This window comes from Aquarana catesbeiana, linkage group LG12, assembly GCF_042186555.1.
Source record: "Aquarana catesbeiana isolate 2022-GZ linkage group LG12, ASM4218655v1, whole genome shotgun sequence".
NCBI classification, from domain to species: domain Eukaryota; kingdom Metazoa; phylum Chordata; class Amphibia; order Anura; family Ranidae; genus Aquarana; species Aquarana catesbeiana.
This window is the reverse complement of record NC_133335.1, coordinates 71,660,020-71,679,315: the sequence shown is the minus strand read 5'-3', so window position 1 is coordinate 71,679,315 and position 19,296 is coordinate 71,660,020. Positions and strand designations below refer to the sequence as shown.

The window sequence follows — 19,296 nt, the reverse complement described above, 5'->3', positions numbered from 1 at the left end:
GCAAGGGGTGGCATACACTCTACAACCAATTTGTATCAGATTAATTTATTGCTCCTTACTACCGATTCGTATCGGATTCATTTCATACATTTTGCAACGGATTCGTATCAGGAGTAATTTCTCTTTACAACCGATTCGTATCAGATACATTGCATACTTTCTACCATTGCCATTCGTTGTTTCCCCCATGACTGTTTTAGTTCCCGCAGCGGAACTTATGAATCGTTTGTACACGGTCCTTCCTTCATTTATTTACCAAACCAAAGTTATTTTCTGTAGGTCATGCACAATTCCACACCACACTCTTCAGATGTGTTTCACACCTGCTCCAGTCCAATGAGAACTCAGTCGCACAGTGACTGTCGCAGGTAGGATTCGTTATCGTGTTAGTCATGTCAAAATTCATGGCCACTCACGGTATCGCCCGTACCATGTGTTTGGTTCCCGCTGTGGAACTCATGAATCACCCCACCCCTGAGTGGCAACCAGTTTATGAAGCATGTCAGGATCCTCCTAAGCAACTTGGGCTTCAACCCCAGTCAATTCTCTCAACATTCCTTCCGGATTGGAGCAGCCTCAGATGCCTCCCAGCATGGAGTACCACACCATGTAATCAAGAAACTAGGCCGATGGAAGTCCGCTTGTTTTGCCACATACATCCCAAATCCTCAGGAAGGAATGGCACAAGCCTTCACCAAGCTCGCTCAATAACCACAAGAATCAAAAAAGTTATTCCCCCTATCTGAGTCTTTTGCTCCCGTTTTCTTGGCATACCGACCAGACCACCAAAGCACACTTCAGGTCTATTGATGTTGTAAGTCTTGTCACGTGATTGTGATCCACATCTCTCTCGGCCATAGGGCCACAACCATAAATAAGAAGGCCAGTATGGTGGCCTGAATTTATGGGAGGAGCCCGGAGGGTATTTTAGTAGCCCACTTGCCCATGCTCTTTGTCGGTTCAGTGCGCGATACCCTCCCGCCCTTCCCTTTTTCAGGGCACTTCTCAGCACATCCTTCTTCATAAACTACCCATTACTTACCTTGGGTATGTCCCCTTTTCCTGGTATACCGGCCAGACCACCAAGGCACACATCAGGTCTATTTATGTTGTAAGTCTTGTCACGTGTTTGTGATCCTCATCTCTATTGTATATTAATTAATGATTTTTTTTTATTGGTTGAACTAAATAGGACTTTGTTTAGCCAGACTAACTATGTATATACAATGCCTTGAAAAAGTATTCATATCCTTTGAAATTTTAATCATGTTTCAACCAAAAACGTAAATGTATTTTATGTGATAGACCAACACAAAGTGGCATATAATTGTGAAGTGGAAGTAAAATGATAAATGGTTTTACAAATTTTTTACAAATATATATCTGAAAAGTGTGGCGTGTATTTGTATTCAGACCCCTTTACTCTGATACCCCTAACTAAAATCTAGTGGAACCAATTGCCTTCAGAAGTTACTTTAATTAGTAAATAGAGTCCACCTGTGTGTAATTTAATCTCAGTATAAATACAGCTGTTCTCTGAAGCCCTCAGAGGTTTGTTAGTGAACAAACAGCATCATGAAGGCTAACGAATACACCAGACAGGTCAGAGATAAAGTCGTGGAGAAGTTTAAAGCAGGGTTAGGATATAAAAAAAAAAAAATATCCCAAGCTCTGAACATCTCACGGAGAACTGTTTAAACCATCATCCGAAAATGGAAAGAGTATGGCACAACTGCAAACCTACCAAGACATGCCCGTCCACCTAAACTGACAGGCCGGGCAAGCAGAGCATTAATCAGAGAAGCAGCCAAGAGCCCCATGGTAACTCTGGAGGAGCTGCAGAGATCCACAGCTCAGGTGGGAGAATCTGTCCACAGGACAACTATAAGTTATGCACTCCACAAATCTGGCCTTTATGGAAGAGTGGCAAGAAGAAATCCATTGTTGAAAGAATGCTATAAGAAGTCCCATTTGCAGTTTGTGAGAAGCCATATGGGGATCACAGCAAACATGTGGAAGAAGGTGCTCTGGTCAGATGAGACCAAAATTTAACTTTTTGGCCTAAAAGCAAAACGCTATGTGCAGCGGAAAATTAACACTGCACATCACCCTGAACACCCCATCCCCACCGTGAAACATGGTGGTGGCAGCATCATGTTGTGGGGATGCTTTTCTTCAGCAGGGACAGGGAAGCTGGTCAGAGTTGATGGGAATATGGATGGAGCCAAATACAGGGCAATCTTAGAAGAAAACCTGAAGGGGAGCAGACCAGAGGAGGACAGGGGGGGAACGGAGAAGGACAGGGGGCAGGGACCAGAGGAGCACATGGAGGAGCACAGGGGGGAACAAAGGGGGGTGCAGGGGACACTCAGGAACAATCGGTGTGGCGGCAGGGAAAGTTATAATCACCGATCTCCCTGTGTGCTTCTCCTCCTCCCCTCCTCGGCTTTCAGCTGCTTTATTGAAAGCCACATAGGGAGATCAGTGATTATAACTTCCCCACTGCCGCACCGATTGTTCCTGAGTGTCCAGATACCGGATTAGGCATCGGGAGCATCTGAATTTAGTTTTTTTAGCCAGTTTTCTCTGCATTTACAAACCTGATCTTTCCAAGCCTGTAGACTTTTTACCTCACACATGAGCCGTGTGTTTGGAATGGTGTCAAACACTTTTGCAAAATCTAAATATACCACGTCCACAGCCATTCCTTTGTTCAAATACTTGCCTCCTCATAAAAAGAAATCAGGTTTGTCTGACAACTTCGGTCTTTCATGAATCCATGCTGTCTGTTACTTAGAGGAGTTCTTGCTCAAAAAAAATATTCTATGTGGTCTTTTATTAAACTCTCCAGTATCTTCCTGACTATAGAAGTTAAACTAAAAGGCCTATAGTTATTTGGTTAAGACTTTGATCCCTTTTTAAATATAGTTACCACATTTGCCTTATGCCAATCCAGTGGTACCATTCCAGTCATTAACGAGTCCCTAAAAATTAGAAACAATGGCTTTGAAATGACAGAGCTCAATCCTTTTCGGATCCGTGATATGTAAATATGCAGGTCACAATGCGCCAATCAACAGTTGGTGCATCAGTCCATCCATTCCTATGATACCCAGGGCCCTGGTGTAACTGATGTTTCTTAAAACAACAGCAACGAGTCGGCTTTAAATGGATAACTGCATAACACCCTCTGCGATCAAGTTTAATCCAATAAAAATACACACGAACCGCTATAGGAATCTCACTCACAATGTTAAAATGATTAAAGTCACATGAACCCGGCGCAACTGCAGCATCTGATAGGTGCCATGGCTCCTCTGCCGCTGGGCTCGTCTGCTAAGCTTATGCTGGTGGGCACAGGGGCGGAGTCAATACCCGAGGGATTGGAGGCTCACCTTTTCCAAAGACCCAATAAACAAATGCCCACATATACACTTTTGCAAAAGGTATGGAACAAAGCTAAACAACTACAAAACGTTTTGGGCTTTACTAAGTATAGCCCGATATGGGAAAATAAAACATATGTTGAGCTTGCTAAGCTCCAACAAGGGCACAGATGACGCTGCAGGGGTATCACACATATGTACCAGATTTTCAGTAATGGAACATTGTTATCATTTAAGGATTTACAGGATAAATATTCTTTGCCTACCAGTATGTTGTTTTACTATCTACAATTACAGCATGCAATTAAAGCGCAGGGGGTTGCGACAGATTGGTCCCAATCCCCCACACCGGTTTTTCATATAATGCAGGAGGCATCAGAGACTAAAGGTATAATTTCACAATGCTATAATATGTTATTAGCGTCATTGTTAGAGGGGTACCCCACAAAGGCGGCTGCTCAATGGGAGGCGGATGTGGGCCCCTTGTCGGGGGGAAGTGTGGGAAGAAGCTCTGCAAGCAGTTAACACCTGCTCACTAAACGTGGCACAGAGGGTCTCCCAACTGTATATTTTATTGAGAGTACATTATACCCCTGTAAGGTTACATAGAATGGGCAAAGCTCCAGACTCATTATGTGGCAGATGCAGGGCGGCGTCTGGGGACCTGATTCACCTCCTCTGGCGTTGCCCCAAACTCCATAGGTATTGGACAGAGGTCCTGGCTACACTAAATCAGGTGTTCCAGGCCAATGTCCCCCTAGATCCATTGTGTTGCTTACTGGGAGTTTTGGAGGGGGTGATCACGGAGGAGGTGACGAGAGTTGCTTTTGCACGTGCGCTGTTCCAGGCTAGGAAGGTAATACTGATGGGATGGAAGTCTGCCACGCCACCTAATAGCAAAACATGGATACTAAATATGGGGAAAAACGCTTATAATGGAAAAATATATATACCAGCACAGGGGCAGCCCTGGAAAATTTGACAGATTGTGGGGCCCGTGGTTGGATGTGCCTGGAATAAGCCCCATGGAATTGGTACAGATGAGGCTGCTAAGAAGTGTTTAAAGATATGACAGGGAGATGCCGAGAGTGTGTATTGGAGAATGGAGGAGGAAGATGTGTGGATAATGGAGAATATATTGCCGGTTTAATCTGATGGGACATATAGTCCGAATGCTGACAGTTCTAAGATGTAAACTATAACACCTTATTGATAGCTATATTATTATGGGGGGAAAAAGAAATGCTGATTATGGTGCATATATAACTGTAATGTGTGTTTTTTCTTATGAGCAATAAAACCTTTTATGATTTTAAAAAAAAAAAAGTCACATGAACCAGCAGGAACAATGTATACTTTCGGTTCTCGACTCCGGACTGGAAGTGATGTCACTTTGGCTTCGCCATATGCATTATGCCACTAATCCATGTAGCTTCATTGTTACTTTGAGTTGCGCAAAACTATTCACTATTCTTCTGTTGTGTTGGTGTAGGAATACATACAGTGTTTGCAGCTTGTCAGCTTGTATGTACAGTATTTTATATATTTTTTGTGTGTTTGGAAGGTTGAATTTTTTTTTTTTTTTTTTTATCAAGTCTTATTCACAATACTTCTTGTTTGTTCGCCACCATTTATATACATGAACCAAATGGATGCCAGTGGTATTTTTTTTAAATACCCATACATACAGATTCTTTTACATGCAGTATATCACACGTTATTTTTATTGATCGTGAATGAACAGAAAAAGACATTGACACCATCTCAGTGGAAGCTCAGGATCCGTTTTCCCCTTGACCCTCCTTGGCACTCCTAACTCTTCTGATCGTATCTTGCTACTTCATGGCACCAGAGTCTCAGTTTTTGTGTATAAATACACCACATTATTCATAGTACAATAGAGTTGTGACATGAAAGTCGTGCAACTTCAGCCTGACATTGATGCAACTTTAATGAACGGGATCCGATTGATCCGACCTTGAGATGAGTGCAACTTGAGGGGAAACTCCACATCAAAATTAAAAAAAAACAGCACAGGGTCCCCCCAAATCCATACCAGACCCCCCCCCCAATGTTGAGGGCATGTGACCTGGTATGGTTCAGGATGGGGGGGGGGGGTGCTCGTTCATCTCCCCCCACCCCCCCTCCTTCTTGGCCTGTCGGGCCGCATGCTCTGATAAGGGTCTGGTATGGAGCACATTTCGTGCTCTCAAAGTCTGAGCTTTTCTTGCACCAGTGTGAACGGGCCAGAGGGTGGCATCTATTACTGTACTGTATGTAATAAACATTGGTCTAAATCTCGCACAATAATGACTCTGTCCCTCGTCTACTGCAGTGTATAAGATGAGACTTTCTTTTTGTTTCAATTTAGGCCAAGAAAAGGAGTTAGTAGCTTTGATTCCATACAGTGACCAGAGGCTAAAACCACGGAGAACGTAAGCTGGGATCCTTTATATTTATTCATTATATGTGTTTTAGTTGATTACTTTTTGTAATTGGGCATCAGATTCATTGCAAGAAAACAATATAAAAAGTAGTGTTGATTTAGTTTCTGTGGATTTTTGTTTCAATAGCTCAGTTTCCAGGTTGTATTGAATTTTATGGAATGTCAGGGGTCCCAGTAAACCAGGGGCACCTCTCATACAGATTAAAGTTTTGATGGGCTGGTAGGTTACCATAATGGCCAGTTTGGATCAAATAGAACAGGAGTCCTCAAACTTTTTAGACAGGGGGCCAGTTCACGGTCCCTCAGACTGTTGGGGGGCCGCACTATAGTATAAAAAAAATATGAACTAATTCCTAAATTCCTATGCACACGTTTTTTGTAGTGCAAAAGAATAAAAGAATGAATAATAAATAATAATATATATAGGGGATGAACAGGGGGACAGAGGGGCAGTGGGGTGGACAGGGGGACAGAGGGGTGGACAGGGGGACAGAGGGGGGGACAGTGGGGTGGACAGGGGGACAGTGGGGTGGACAGGGGGACAGTGGGGTGGACAGGGGGACAGTGGGGTGGACAGGGGGACAGTGGGGGGGACAGTGGGATGGACAGAGGGGTGGACAGGGGGACAGAGTGGTGGACAGGGGGACAGAGGGGTGGACAGGGGGGGACAGTGGGGTGGACAGGGGGGGACAGTGGGGTGGACAGGGGGACAGTGGGGTGGACAGGGGGACAGTGGGATGGACAGAGGGGTGGACAGGGGGACAGAGGGGTGGACAGGGGGACAGAGGGGTGGACAGGGGGACAGAGGGGTGGACAGGGGGACAGAGGGGTGGACAGAGGGGATGGACAGGGGGACAGAGGGGATGGACAGGGGGACAGAGGGGATGGACAGGGGGACAGAGGGGATGGACAGGGGGACAGAGGGGATGGACAGGGGGACAGAGGGGGTGGACAGGGGGACAGAGGGGGGGACAGAGGGGTGGACAGGGGGACAGTGGGGTGGACAGGTGGACAGGGGGACAGAGGGGGGGTCAGAGGGGTGGACAGGGGGACAGTGGGATGGACAGGGGGACAGTGGGGTGGACAGGGGGACAGTGGGGTGGACAGGGGGACAGTGGGGTGGACAGGGGGACAGTGGGGTGGACAGGGGGACAGTGGGATGGACAGGGGGACAGTGGGGTGGACAGGGGGACAGTGGGGTGGACAGGGGGACAGTGGGGTGGACAGGGGGACAGTGGGGTGGACAGGGGGACAGTGGGGTGGACAGGGGGACAGTGGGATGGACAGGTGGACAGGGGGACAGTGGAATGGACAGGGGTCCTCACTTGTTAGCAGGCTGTTGCCTGAAGCCTCCGCTCTCGATGTCACCCTCCGTGCCTCCTGTCTGCGTGAGGAAGACGTGAATCTGTGCTGTGAATCGCGCGGGACTGTGCAGGTAACTACACTTCCCAGCATGCAGCGCGGCACACGGAGCCCTCCATTACTGGGGTGGGGGAGGCGGCTTGAGCGGAGCGGATATGCTCCCTCCTGAAGCAGAGTGGACCTGCCCAAGCCAAGCCGACCTGGCCCCGGCCCGAGCCTGGCCTGTCAGGAATCCGGCCCTGGGTGGGGTGGGCCGGATAAATGTCCTCGGCGGGCCGCATGTGGCCCGCGGGCCGTAGTTTGAGGACCCCTGAAATAGAAGACTAATATCTAATCTTTGTATCTGAACAACAATTTGTCTAAAAACTGAAGTCACATTATTCTGACAAAATGGATAGATTGATTAATAGATAAATTAAATATTGTTTCAAAACTGTATAATGCATAAAATGTATGATCTCAAGCAACCCTGCTCCATCCTAATAAGATCACAGGTAGCAATAAAAAGCTGACACGGGTTCTGATCCCTCTCCACTCTATCCAAAATCTAAAAACATAGTTTTGCCTTCAGTTATACTTTAACAGCTGAAGTTTAATCTGCCTTTTGCTTCTCCTCGTTACTCCTTTTCAATTTTAATCAGCTTTTTAATAGCATTTTAAATAAAACCTTTACATTTCCACACCATACCTTATTTTATTATTATTATTATTATTATTATTCACGATTTATATTGCGCCAACAGTTTACGCAGTGCTTTACAATGTAGAGGTGGGACAGCACAATTACAGTACAATACAGAAGGGAATTTTAGACCCAGTCACATAATTGCTTATTCTTTTTTCTTCTCTATGCACTGCAGGCAGGTCATGGCTGGTGAGATGTGCTGTACATGCCCTGGTACTCCTCTCTAGAGCCCCCAGTCCTGATGCAAGCAGTGGGCTGGCTCTTGGGAGTAGTTATGCAAATATTAAAATGGCTTGATGGGTGGATGTCAGTCTAGAGGCATGGGCATTCCTTGGCAGACTGCCCTTGGTAAAATCAATATGCAATGCCAAACCCTCCCATGATTAAAACTGAAATTAAATAAATTAAAAGATCAGGCCAGGAACAGTAGGACTTCAGAGGAAGAGGGCTATATGATACTGTATGTAGTCCAGCCAAAAGATAAGATGAGCTCTATCTGACTTCCTGTACCTTCTAATGAACATTGTGGAAAGCTCAGTGTGCAGTGAAATCAGACCAAAGTGTTTTTTCTACAAGAAAGAAGCCTGTACAACTGTGCCAGACTGGAGAATTCCCCCATACAGATAGCTAAAAAGACCAATGGTATCAGTTATTACTTATGAGAGACAGAAATTTCTCAAGGAACCCCTAATAACCCTGGTTGGGAAAGGCTGCCCTAGATTCACACAACCCCAAATAAATTCATTCACATGCATGCTTTACAATTGGCAGGGTATTCTTGATGTTGAGTTTTTTTTTTTTTTTTTTTTTCGTTTACTGTATCTTGGCTATTGTTGCCAAGGAGTTACATTTTGATTAGGGCTGCAACTAATGATTATTTTCATAATCGATTAGTTGGGCGATTTTTTTTTTTTTTTTTTTTTTTTTTTTTTTTTTTAATTAATTTGATAAAATCATTAAAAAAAAAAAAAAAAAAAGTAATATGCAATTTTTTGTTTATTTAAAGTAATAATGAAAATGATGGGGCACTATTCCTCCCAGGAACACCAATGATGGGGCAGCACTATTCCTCCCTGGAACACCAATGATGGGGCACTATTTCCACCCACCCCCCAAAAAAATACTTAGGATCATGGGGCACTTGTCATAGAAATGAATGTACTGTACTGACTGTGTTATATAGCCATTAGCCACTACCTTATCACTTCACAGTGTGCAGCTTGGCTCTCACGGCTGCTTCTCGTCTCTCTCTGTCTATTCCCTCGAGGCAGCAGCGTGCGGGGCTGAGAATATCAGTGGGGAGCTGACATTGGCGAGGAGGAGAGGCTCGGACGTGCGGCACAAACGTGCCTGGTCACATACGGCGGTGCCGCCGCCTTGTACAAAGAAGATTCTAACGGACTCGCTGGGAGGGAGGTGCAAACCAACTAATCGATATTGAAAATCATTGACAAAGATTTTCATTATCGATTATTATCAATAGTATCGATTAATCGTTTCAGCCCTAATTTTGATTTTAACATCTCAACACGTGGTTCCAAAATGCCTCTAGCTTAGCTAGGTGTTGTGTTCTTCAAACATTGACTTTCTTGTTGAGGTCACAAGTGGCAATTAATTATTCCTTCAGGTCCTTTGCAGTAATATGTGGTTTTTCATTCTTGCCAAGACTACAACCAGTTCTGCCAGATTTTTCTTGAGCTTATACAACCTGTCTTGACTTTTCTTCTTCTATTTCTGTTGCTTAGTGACATTCTGGATGTGCATTGCATGAATTTAGATCACTATATAGCCCTCCTTTGCATATACGTGTGTGTGTGTGTATGTCTGTCTGTCTATCTATCTATCTATCTATCTATCTATCTATCTATCTATCTATCTCTATATAATTTTTTTTTATCCCCCACTCAACTGCTTAAAGGGAATCGCATGACTATCGGGGCACAACACCTTGAAGCTCTCTGGACACTATGGGGTCTATGTTTAAAAAAATAATCTTGCACAAATGTTTTGGGCAGTATTGTTTGTAATATGATTTGTCCTATGATTGTCAGCTCTATCTAGTGGCCATAATGGAGATAATTTTAATGTAGCACTACCCCTGTAGGGGTTGCAAATGACAGGGTTCACCACTGCTGCACAGCCAGGCCATGGGGAACTGTCTTTGAGCTTTTGTTTTTAGGTTTTTTGTTAATTTGGATGGGAATAGGAATTATGGGATGCCCAACATGATGGCGACAAAAACCAGAGACAACTTCCTCCCTATATACAACTCCAATTGATTCCTCCTCCTTGGTCTGTACAGGTCTGATTGATTCCTCTTTTAGTAACTAACAGTCTCTGTTAGATCAGCAACAGTCCCTTACAGGCTAGAAACTCTCAATCCCCTAGAAAATAGCACAATGTGTTGTGAACTACATCCTGGAGTACCTCCAATTCCCTTGTAGACACTGATCCCTGCTCTACCTCTGTAGAAAATGCTAGCCCACCTGGATATTTCTCCACCAGCTCACCTGGCTGCCTCTTTTTTCACCAGTCTACCTGAGGGACCCTGCAGAAATCTCCCAGGACAGGGTTATAGAAGATTTTAGCACACCGCTATCTTCATGAGAGACCTGCTACGTTTGGCAGTCTCTCCCCTTGTAAGTCCCAGCACTGTGCTGTAGTACTCACACTGTCGTCCTTGCACCCGTTGCCTCTCAGCGAAAAGGCCCCCTCAAAGCTTTTTCAGTTGTTAGGATCCTCCCAGGCCAGCGCCTGGGCCCGAGGCAGAGCACCCCCCCAAGACTGCGGGGTTCACCTCAAGTGCCACCGACAGTCTCCTCAGCACTCACTTTATCTCCATCTTAAACCCGACTCCCCTACCAGCATGACTCATCCATATTTAAGGACTCGCGTAGTCCCCTGCCGGGAAGACATCCTGGAGATTGGCTAAGCTCCCCTAAATATGCAGAACAATTCTCCTAGCCTCCGCCCTCCAGCTTCCAAAATGTTCTCCAACGTTCTAGAACCAGGGGGAGGCACCAGAGTGCTCCCTGAGACATTCAGCCCTGAACTCCAGTAAATCCTAACCCAGATTCCATGACTCAGACTTGGCCCTGAGTCAGATTATGGTTTACTTACTCTGATGCTAGTAGCACACTAGAGGGTGCTACATTAATATAAACAATATTTGGATCATTCATTGTGCCTGTGCAAATACTTAAATTGGATCTTCTCTGTAAGTACCACAAGCCAAAAACACTATTTGATTCATTTTTAATGTTCAAAGCAAACTCACTCATCCATCCATGTCACTTTGAAAAACATCCCCTATCATTTTTGTCTGGCCATCTTGAGTAAGGGCAAATGATGTAACTTTTTACTTCCTGAAATCCATCTGCCCTTAGCTCAAACATGCATGCAGGAGAGTGTGCTTAGCTAAGAAAACCCCTTCTCCTCTCCTCCCCTCCTGAAGACTCCTGTGATGTATGACATAATTTGCCTAGGCAAGAGACCAGGAAGTAACTAAAGAAAAGTAAAGAAAAGTTTAAAACAAGTAAATATAATCTACTTTCCTATCTATCTACTAATACTAGCAGCATAAGGATTATAATTAATGTTGATTGGGAGAGTGAAGTTCCACTTTAAAGGAGAAGTAGGGCCAAAGCTTTTTTGGCCCTACCTCTCCTGTGGGTCATAGGAGTGCACTTTGTTCTCCACTCTGGTGACCTGTTTTCAGGCAACAGTGGGCTAGAACCCATTCCTGGTCAACGTCACTGAACTGGTACAGTGTCAAGTCTGTAGTGTAAGGCCGGGTGGCTGAGTGCAGAGCTCTCCTGGGGTTGATACAGGGGATGCGATGCCCAAAGGTGCACGGGTTGTCAGGGATCCTGCAGGCTAGCTGGTTGGCAGTAGGTAGCTGGGGTGCGTTGTGGCAGCCGTGCGGAGAGAAGTCTTGAGTACGGAACAGCAGGGTAAACCAGGAACAGGGTTCGCAGACAGGCCAGGGATCAGGTACCAGAAGACACAGAAGACCGTCTGAGAGAAGTACAAGAACAAGCCGGGTCATACACAGAGGGCAGAGGATCGGAGAGTAGTCAGTAGTCAGCCAACCCGGGGTCAGAGCGAGGAGATAAGCAGGGTCACAGGTCAAGCCAGGCAGAGGTCAAACCAGGGGTCTTCAGAGTATACAAGGCACAGGAACACAGGAAGCTGTTTGATAATCCAGCAAACTGCAAGTGTCAGTAGTGGCTTTAAATAGGCTGGGGGTGTGTGCCTACAAGGTCAGGGCGTGTGCGCACGACGTTGCACACAGACTGCCATGGCCTGGCTGTTGCGCATCTGCGTGCACCCGGACGCAAGGGAACTCTTCTGGCGCAACCATGACGGTTACTGGCGACATTGCCCATAACACAGCCATTTCCCTGACAGTGCCCCCCCCAAGGGGCAGCCTCTGGATGTCCAAACGGACCCATCTTTCAGGGTAACTGACTCGAAATCTCTGCAGAAGTCTAGGAGCATGTATATTGGCTGCAGGTTCCCAAGAACTTTCTTCTGCTGGGTAACCCTTCCACTTTATAAGAATGATATTGAATAACTATCTCCTTTTATGAAAATTTTTGCTGTGTCTGCAGCAGAAGGAGTACCTGTCATAGGCAAGAAGTGTGACATTATGGACAGACGGTCCACAACTACTAGGATCATTGTGAATCTTTTGGAGGGAGGCAGCTCTGCTATGAAGTCCATAGATATATTTTCTTTCTCGAACATCACGGGACACAGAGCCACAGTAATTACTGATGGGTTATATAGGTATCACTGGTGATTGGACACTGGCACACCCTATCAGGAAGTTCAACCCCCTATATAATCCCTCCCCCTTGCAGGGATACCTCAGTTTTTACGCCAGTGTCTTAGGTGATGGACGTGTAAAGATGTCCTGTGCTGAGCTCCAAAGGGAATATCCTAAGATCCTATACTGGGGCAAGCCAGGCGAACCGGATCCATTCAAAGTGTCTTTTCATGGCCGAATTGAATGGTACCCGGGCCTCGTGTCCGAAGAAACGAGGTTTTACCCGTAACGCTTCTCTTTTTAGAGAGCTGGACCCCGCAGATCAGAAAATGGCTTTAAACTTCCTAATTTCTGGCGAGGTGCTTTACGGTCCCAGAACTGTTGGATCCCCCTACTGATGGGGGCCCCAGTCTCTGACGGTTTTTTCAAACGGAGCCCACCGTGAGAGGTGAAGATTGGGTCTGTGTAAACAGCACCCTGCGGCTGGATAAGGTAAGAGGAGATTCCACAGAATTTTTGAGTTCTAGTGGCTTTTCTCCTTTAAGGTAAATGCATGCTATGCCTATTGTGACCATCGGGGGCTGCAAGAGCACAAACCTGCACATGCTGACATGTCTGTCTCAGGTGTTGTAATCGCTGTTTATGTCCCAGCGTATCAAGCAGGCTGCAAACAGGTAAGGTGGAAAGGGGGATTTCTCATGTTTGAATGTTCCCCCCCAGGCTAGAGAGGGGCCGCAGGGGTCTAGAAAGTGGTTATACCACCCGGACTCTGCGGCCTAATGGCCACCATCTCTGAATCTAGCCGTTCAGGCAGATCTTGTACCAGTCTCTTCCCCCCCCCCCGCTCCCAGCCTTCCTCCAGAGACATGACAGGAGAGTCGGCCAGCGTGGGAAGCGCCTGTTTTTTTTTCAAAACTCGAAGGGGGGGCGGTAGAGGGGGAGGGGCGGGACGTCAGCACTGAGTGCTTAGACTCCCACTCAGGCCAGCTGCAGGCTATTAAAGGCACTCTGTACAGGTGCACTCAGCCTTCTGAGAGACACAGAGCTGACGGTCGCATGTAAGGTGGGACACAGGCAATCTCCTAGGCAGCATTTACTGAAGTAACACCAGACTGAGCATTGGGTAGCAAGGCTTTTAGCCAGACTACATCGCTCAGCGGGCAGTGTTCATTTGTATACCTCACACCTTGTTGCTTTGCACTATGGGTAGAAGAGGTTCAAGCACCCCAGGAACCAGAGACACTAGGGGATCTCGTTCAGGTTCTGAGGGCCCCCTGTCGGCAGCATCCTCCCCCCCTAAAAGATGGGCCAGGGACGGCTAGCCAGGGAGAGCCATCGGGGTCAGGGGCTACACCTGCTTCTGGCACTTCAGCCCCTGTATATATTACACAAGAGGTTTTTTCCTCAACCATTAATGGTCTAGAGGAAAGATTAATGGCCGTGATTACGTCTTCACTCAGTGGAAGAAAACGCACTAGGCTTTCCTCTGTTCCCCAAGACCCTCAGACAGAGGAGCTCTGGGATAAAGGAGATGAATCCCTTTCAGAGGATCGGGATGGGATGGATGATTCCTCTTCGGAGGATTCAGGTGGAGAGGGACCCTCTGCGACTTCCCAAGAGGAGAAAGTCTTAGTGCAGATCCTCACTGGATTGGTCCGCTCCACATTTAAGTTGCCCATACCTGAAACTGCTGAAGAATCCTCTTCTGCTTTGGGGTCACTGAAACCTTTCCAAGCAGCACATGCTTTTCCTGTTCATACTTTACTTGAAAAGCTTATTTATTCTGAGTGGGATCACCCAGACAAACGTTTTTTTCCGCCGAGAAAGTTTTCAACACTTTATCCGATGGAAGAAAAGTTTATTAAAATGTGGGGAATACCGGTTATTGATGCCGCCGTTTCCTCCGTAAATAATAGCCTGACTTGTCCTGTAGACAATGCTCAGATGCTCAGGGATCCTGTAGATAAAAGGATGGAATCCCTATTGAAGGATGTTTTCTCCTTAGCAGGATCAGTGGCCCAACCTGCAGTAGCAGCGATTGGAGTCTGTCAATACTTAAGAGACCATGTTAAGCAGGTCATCAAAGTATTACCTGAACAGCAGGCCCAGGGGTTTGCTAACCTTCCAGCGGCCTTATGCTTTGTGGTTGACGCCATTAGAGATTCTATCGTGCAAACCTCCCGTCTTTCACTGGGGTTGGTGCATATACGTAGAATCCTATGGTTGAAAAATTGGTCAGCCGAAGCACCATGTAAGAAGCTACTGGCTGGGTTTCCATTTCGTGGTGCAAGGTTGTTTGGAGAGGACTTGGATAACTATATCAAGAGAATCTCTTGTGGGAAAAGCACTCTCTTACCTGTCAAGAAGAAGAGTAAGCGTCCCTCTTTCAAACGGACTCTTTCTCCAGCGCCGGGGGCTTCAGCCTCCAGGCAGTCTCGACGGCCGCCTCCATCGGGGTCCAGAGACAAGAGTCAACCCCAGGGACAAAAGAGGTCCTGGGGAAAGAAGCCTACTAGGCAAAACACTAAGACCTCTGCATGAGGGGGCGCCCCCGCTCACTCGAGTGGGGGAAGACTGCGACAGTTCTCAGAGCTCTGGCAGGAGGACTTCCAGGACAGATGGGTAATCTCCACGGTAACCTTAGGGTACAAGCTGGAGTTTCAGGAATTCCCCTCTCCTCGGTTCCTCAGATCAGGTGTTCCAGAGACCCAGAGAAGTACCAGTCGCTCCTTCTAGCGTTAGGGCGACTTTTGTCGCAGGAGGTCATTATGATAGTTCCCGCAAAGGACCAGGGATTGGGCTTCTATTCCAACCCTTTTACGGTCCAAAAGCCAAATGGGGATGTCAGGCCCATTCTGGACTTAAGGGATCTGAACCGATTCCTAAGGATTCAATCCTTCCGCATGGAATCAATTTGAACAGTAGTTCCCACCCTGCAGGGAGGAGAATTTCTGGCATCAATAGACATCAGAGATGCATATCTGCATGTGCCCATTTTTCCTGCTCATCAGAAGTTTCTGCGCTTCGAGGTAGGAGGGCGCCATTTCCAGTTTGTGGCTCTGCCTTTCGGGATAGCCACTGCATCTCGAGTGTTCACAAAAATCTTGGCTCCTCCTCTGGCCAGATTAAGGGCTCAGGGTATAGCTGTCATAGCATACCTAGACGACCTGCTCTTGATAGACCGGTCGGTAGCCTCTTTGAATGGAAACTTGAGGACCACAGTCAGGTATCTAGAACACCTGGGTTGGATCCTCAACTTAGAAAAGTCTTTCCTAAAACCAGTAAGAAGACTGGAGTATTTAGGTCTGATTATAGATACAAGCCAGGAGAAAATATTTCTACCCCAGGCAAAGATCACTGCTTTGAGAGAGCTGATTCTGACAGTAAGGACCAAGAAGGGTCCCTCAGTCCGCCTTTGTATGAGGCTACTAGGGAAGATGGTGTCTTCATTCGAAGCAGTTCCCTATGCTCAGTTTCACTCAAGAATGCTGCAACACAGTATTCTGTTGACCTGGAACAAGAAGGTTCAGGCATTAGACTTTCCGATGCGCCTGTCGCATGCGGTGCGTCAGAGCCTCAATTGGTGACTCATACCCGAGAACCTGCAGAAGGGGAAATCCTTTCTACCGGTTACCTGGACGGTGGTAACAACAGATGCCAGTCTGTCAGGTTGGGGAGCAGTTCTGGAACAGGCTGCGGTCCAAGGGATATGGTCCAAGACAGAGAGGACCTTACCCATCAACATTCTGGAGATCCGGGCGATACATTTAGCTCTAAAAGCCTGGACTATCAGGCTACAGGGTTGTCCGGTCAGGATCCAGTCCGACAATGCCACAGCAGTGGCTTATATCAATCATCAGGGAGGCACCCAGAGCCGAGCTGCTCAAAAGGAGGTGAACCAGATCTTAGTCTGGGCAGAGATGCATGTGCCATGCATATCGGCAGTTTTCATCCCGGGAATAGAGAATTGGCAGGCGGACTATCTAAGCCGCCAGCAGTTACTTCCAGGGGAATGGTCTCTGCATCCCGACGTCTTTTGGGCCATATGCCAAAGATGGGGGGTTCCAGATGTAGATCTCTTTGCATCCCGATTCTACACAAAGATAGACAGATTTGTGGCAAGGACAAAAGATCCTCTTGCATGCGGGACGGATGCGTTGGTGATTCCGCGGCATCGGTTCTCACTGATTTATGCATTCCCGCCTATTCTGCTACTACCACGTCTCCTTCGCAGGATCAGGTAGGAAAGGAAGTCGGTACTTCTGGTGGCCCCCGCTTGGCCCAGAAGGACTTGGTATGCAGAAATAGTAAGGATGACGGTGGGTTCCCCGTGGACCCTACCGGTACGCCCAGACCTGTTATCTCAGGGTCCAGTGTTCCATCCTGCCTTACAAACGCTAAATTTGACGGTTTGGCTATTGAGACCCACGTTCTGAAGAGTCGTGGGCTCTCAGGTCCTGTCATATCTACCTTGATTAATGCAAGGAAGCCAGCTTCCAGGATGATTTATCATAGAGTCTGGAAGGCTTATATAACCTGGTGTGAATCCAGAGGTTGGCATCCCAGGAAATATGTCATAGGTAGAATCCTTGATTTTCTACAGATGGGATTAGAGATGAAACTGGCCTTGAGTACCATCAAGGTCCAGGTCTCTGCTTTATCAGTATTATTTCAGCGGCCACTTACTTCGCATTTTTTGGTCCGAAATTTTATGCAGGGGGTGAAGCGTCTTAATCCTCTGGTTAAAGCGCCCCTAAACCCCTGGGACTTGAACTTGGTCCTGGCTGTGTTACAAAGACAGCCTTTTGAACCAATAAGTCAGATTCCTTTGGTCTTGTTGACAAGGAAGTTAATTTTTCTGGTGGCCATCTCTTCTGCTAGAAGAGTATCAGAATTAGCAGCTCTTTTCTGTAAGGAGCCTTATTTGATTATACACAAGGATAGAGTGGTACTACGCCCTCATCCTAGTTTTTTACCGAAGGTAGTTTCTGATTTTCATTTAAACCAAGACATTGTTCTGCCTTCCTTTTTTCCAGATCCCTGTTCTCCGGAAGAGAGATCTCTACATTCGTTGGATGTAGTAAGAGCAGTTAAGGCCTATCTAGGGACAACTGCTCAGATCCGCAAGACGGATGTTTTGTTTGTGCTGCCAGAGGGTCCCAATAGAGGACAGGCAGCGTCAAAAGCTACCATTGCTAAATGGATTCGACAGTTGATCATTCAAGCTTACGGTTTGAAACAGAAGATTCCTCCGTTTCAGATCAGGGCACATTCCACAAGGGCTATTGGTGCTTCTTGGGCAGTGCATCACCGGGCCTCTATGGCTCAAATCTGCAAGGCCGCAACCTGGTCTTCAGTTCATACATTCACCAGATTCTATCAGGTGGATGTGAGAAGGCATGAGGATATCGCCTTTGGGCGTAGTGTGCTGCAGGCAGCGGTACAGGGTCCTCAGGTCTGATTGCACCCTACTTGGTCGTGGTTCCCCCCCCTCAGGTAGCATTGCTCTGGGACATCCCATCAGTAATTACTGTGGCTCTGTGTCCCGTGATGTTCGAGAAAGAAAATAGGATTTTTTAAAACAGCTTACCTGTAAAATCCTTTTCTTTCGAAGGACATCACGGGACACAGAGGTCCCGCCCCTCTTCTAATACACTATATTGCTTGGCTACAAAACTGAGGTATCCCTGCAAGGGGGAGGGATTATATAGGGGGTTGAACTTCCTGATAGGGTGTGCCAGTGTCCAATCACCAGTGATACCTATATAACCCATCAGTAATTACTGTGGCTCTGTGTCCCGTGATGTCCTTCGAAAGAAAAGGATTTTACAGGTAAGCTGTTTTAAAAAATCCTATTTTTCCATGGTTATGCTGGTACCGGCAAAGAATGTAGCAGACCTCAAGATTTAATGTTGGACCCCTTGTTTCGCTGGCAGGTGGTGAAGGAGCTGACATACTTTTTGCAATCCGATTTCAAGTTAGGCCACAAAGGATCACTGAATAAGATCCATGGTTTTCTGTACTCCGAAGTGGCCAGCAAGTTGGTGGTCATGTGATGTTTGTAAGACCTGGATTCTGGCTTGTTGCGGGACAAAGATCTTGTCCCAGTACCAGAGATACCCCCCTGGTTTCTTAAAGAGGAAGTCTCTGGTTCCTGGCATTGGAGGGAAGTCTGTTCAAGGGAAGACCTTAGATCAGGTTGAATCAAAGGAAAATTCTGTGGCGACAAGATTGTGCTGGATGTTGTTTCTTCTGGAGTATCAGGGAACATTCGGGATAAAGCGTCAGACTTTCCGTTCCTGGAGCCAGGGCGGTAGGTGATGTGAAAATTAAATGGTGAAAAGGACAGAGCCCAGCAAGCCTGACGGGGTCTCAGACGTTTGGCAGTGCGGAGGTACTCGAGGTTTCTGTGATCAGTGAATATCACTATAGGGTGCGTGGCCCCCTCAAGAAGGTATCTCCACTCCTCTAAGGCTGTCTTAATGGCCAGAAGCTCATGATCACCTACGTCGTAATTTCTCTCAGGCTGGCTCATCTTCCGAGAGGAGAAGGCCACGGGGTGAAGCAGAGACTTGGGTCCCAGGCGCTGTGAAAGTACTGCTCCTGTAGCTACCTCCGAGGCATCGACCTCCAAAATTTAGGGCAG

The 19,296-nt window shown here is 46.8% G+C and overlaps 1 protein-coding gene across 3 annotated transcripts in view; it reads left to right on the top strand.

Moving 5' to 3' along the window:
• TMEM106A (transmembrane protein 106A) overlaps positions 1-19,296 on the top strand; it is a 91,574-nt gene that overhangs the window by 36,196 nt on the left and 36,082 nt on the right. For all 3 annotated transcript variants that reach the window (XM_073608031.1, XM_073608033.1, XM_073608032.1), the window contains one exon: positions 5,758-5,821. In XM_073608031.1, the coding sequence (XP_073464132.1) occupies positions 5,758-5,821 (64 nt within the window). The remainder of the gene's footprint in view (positions 1-5,757; positions 5,822-19,296) is intronic.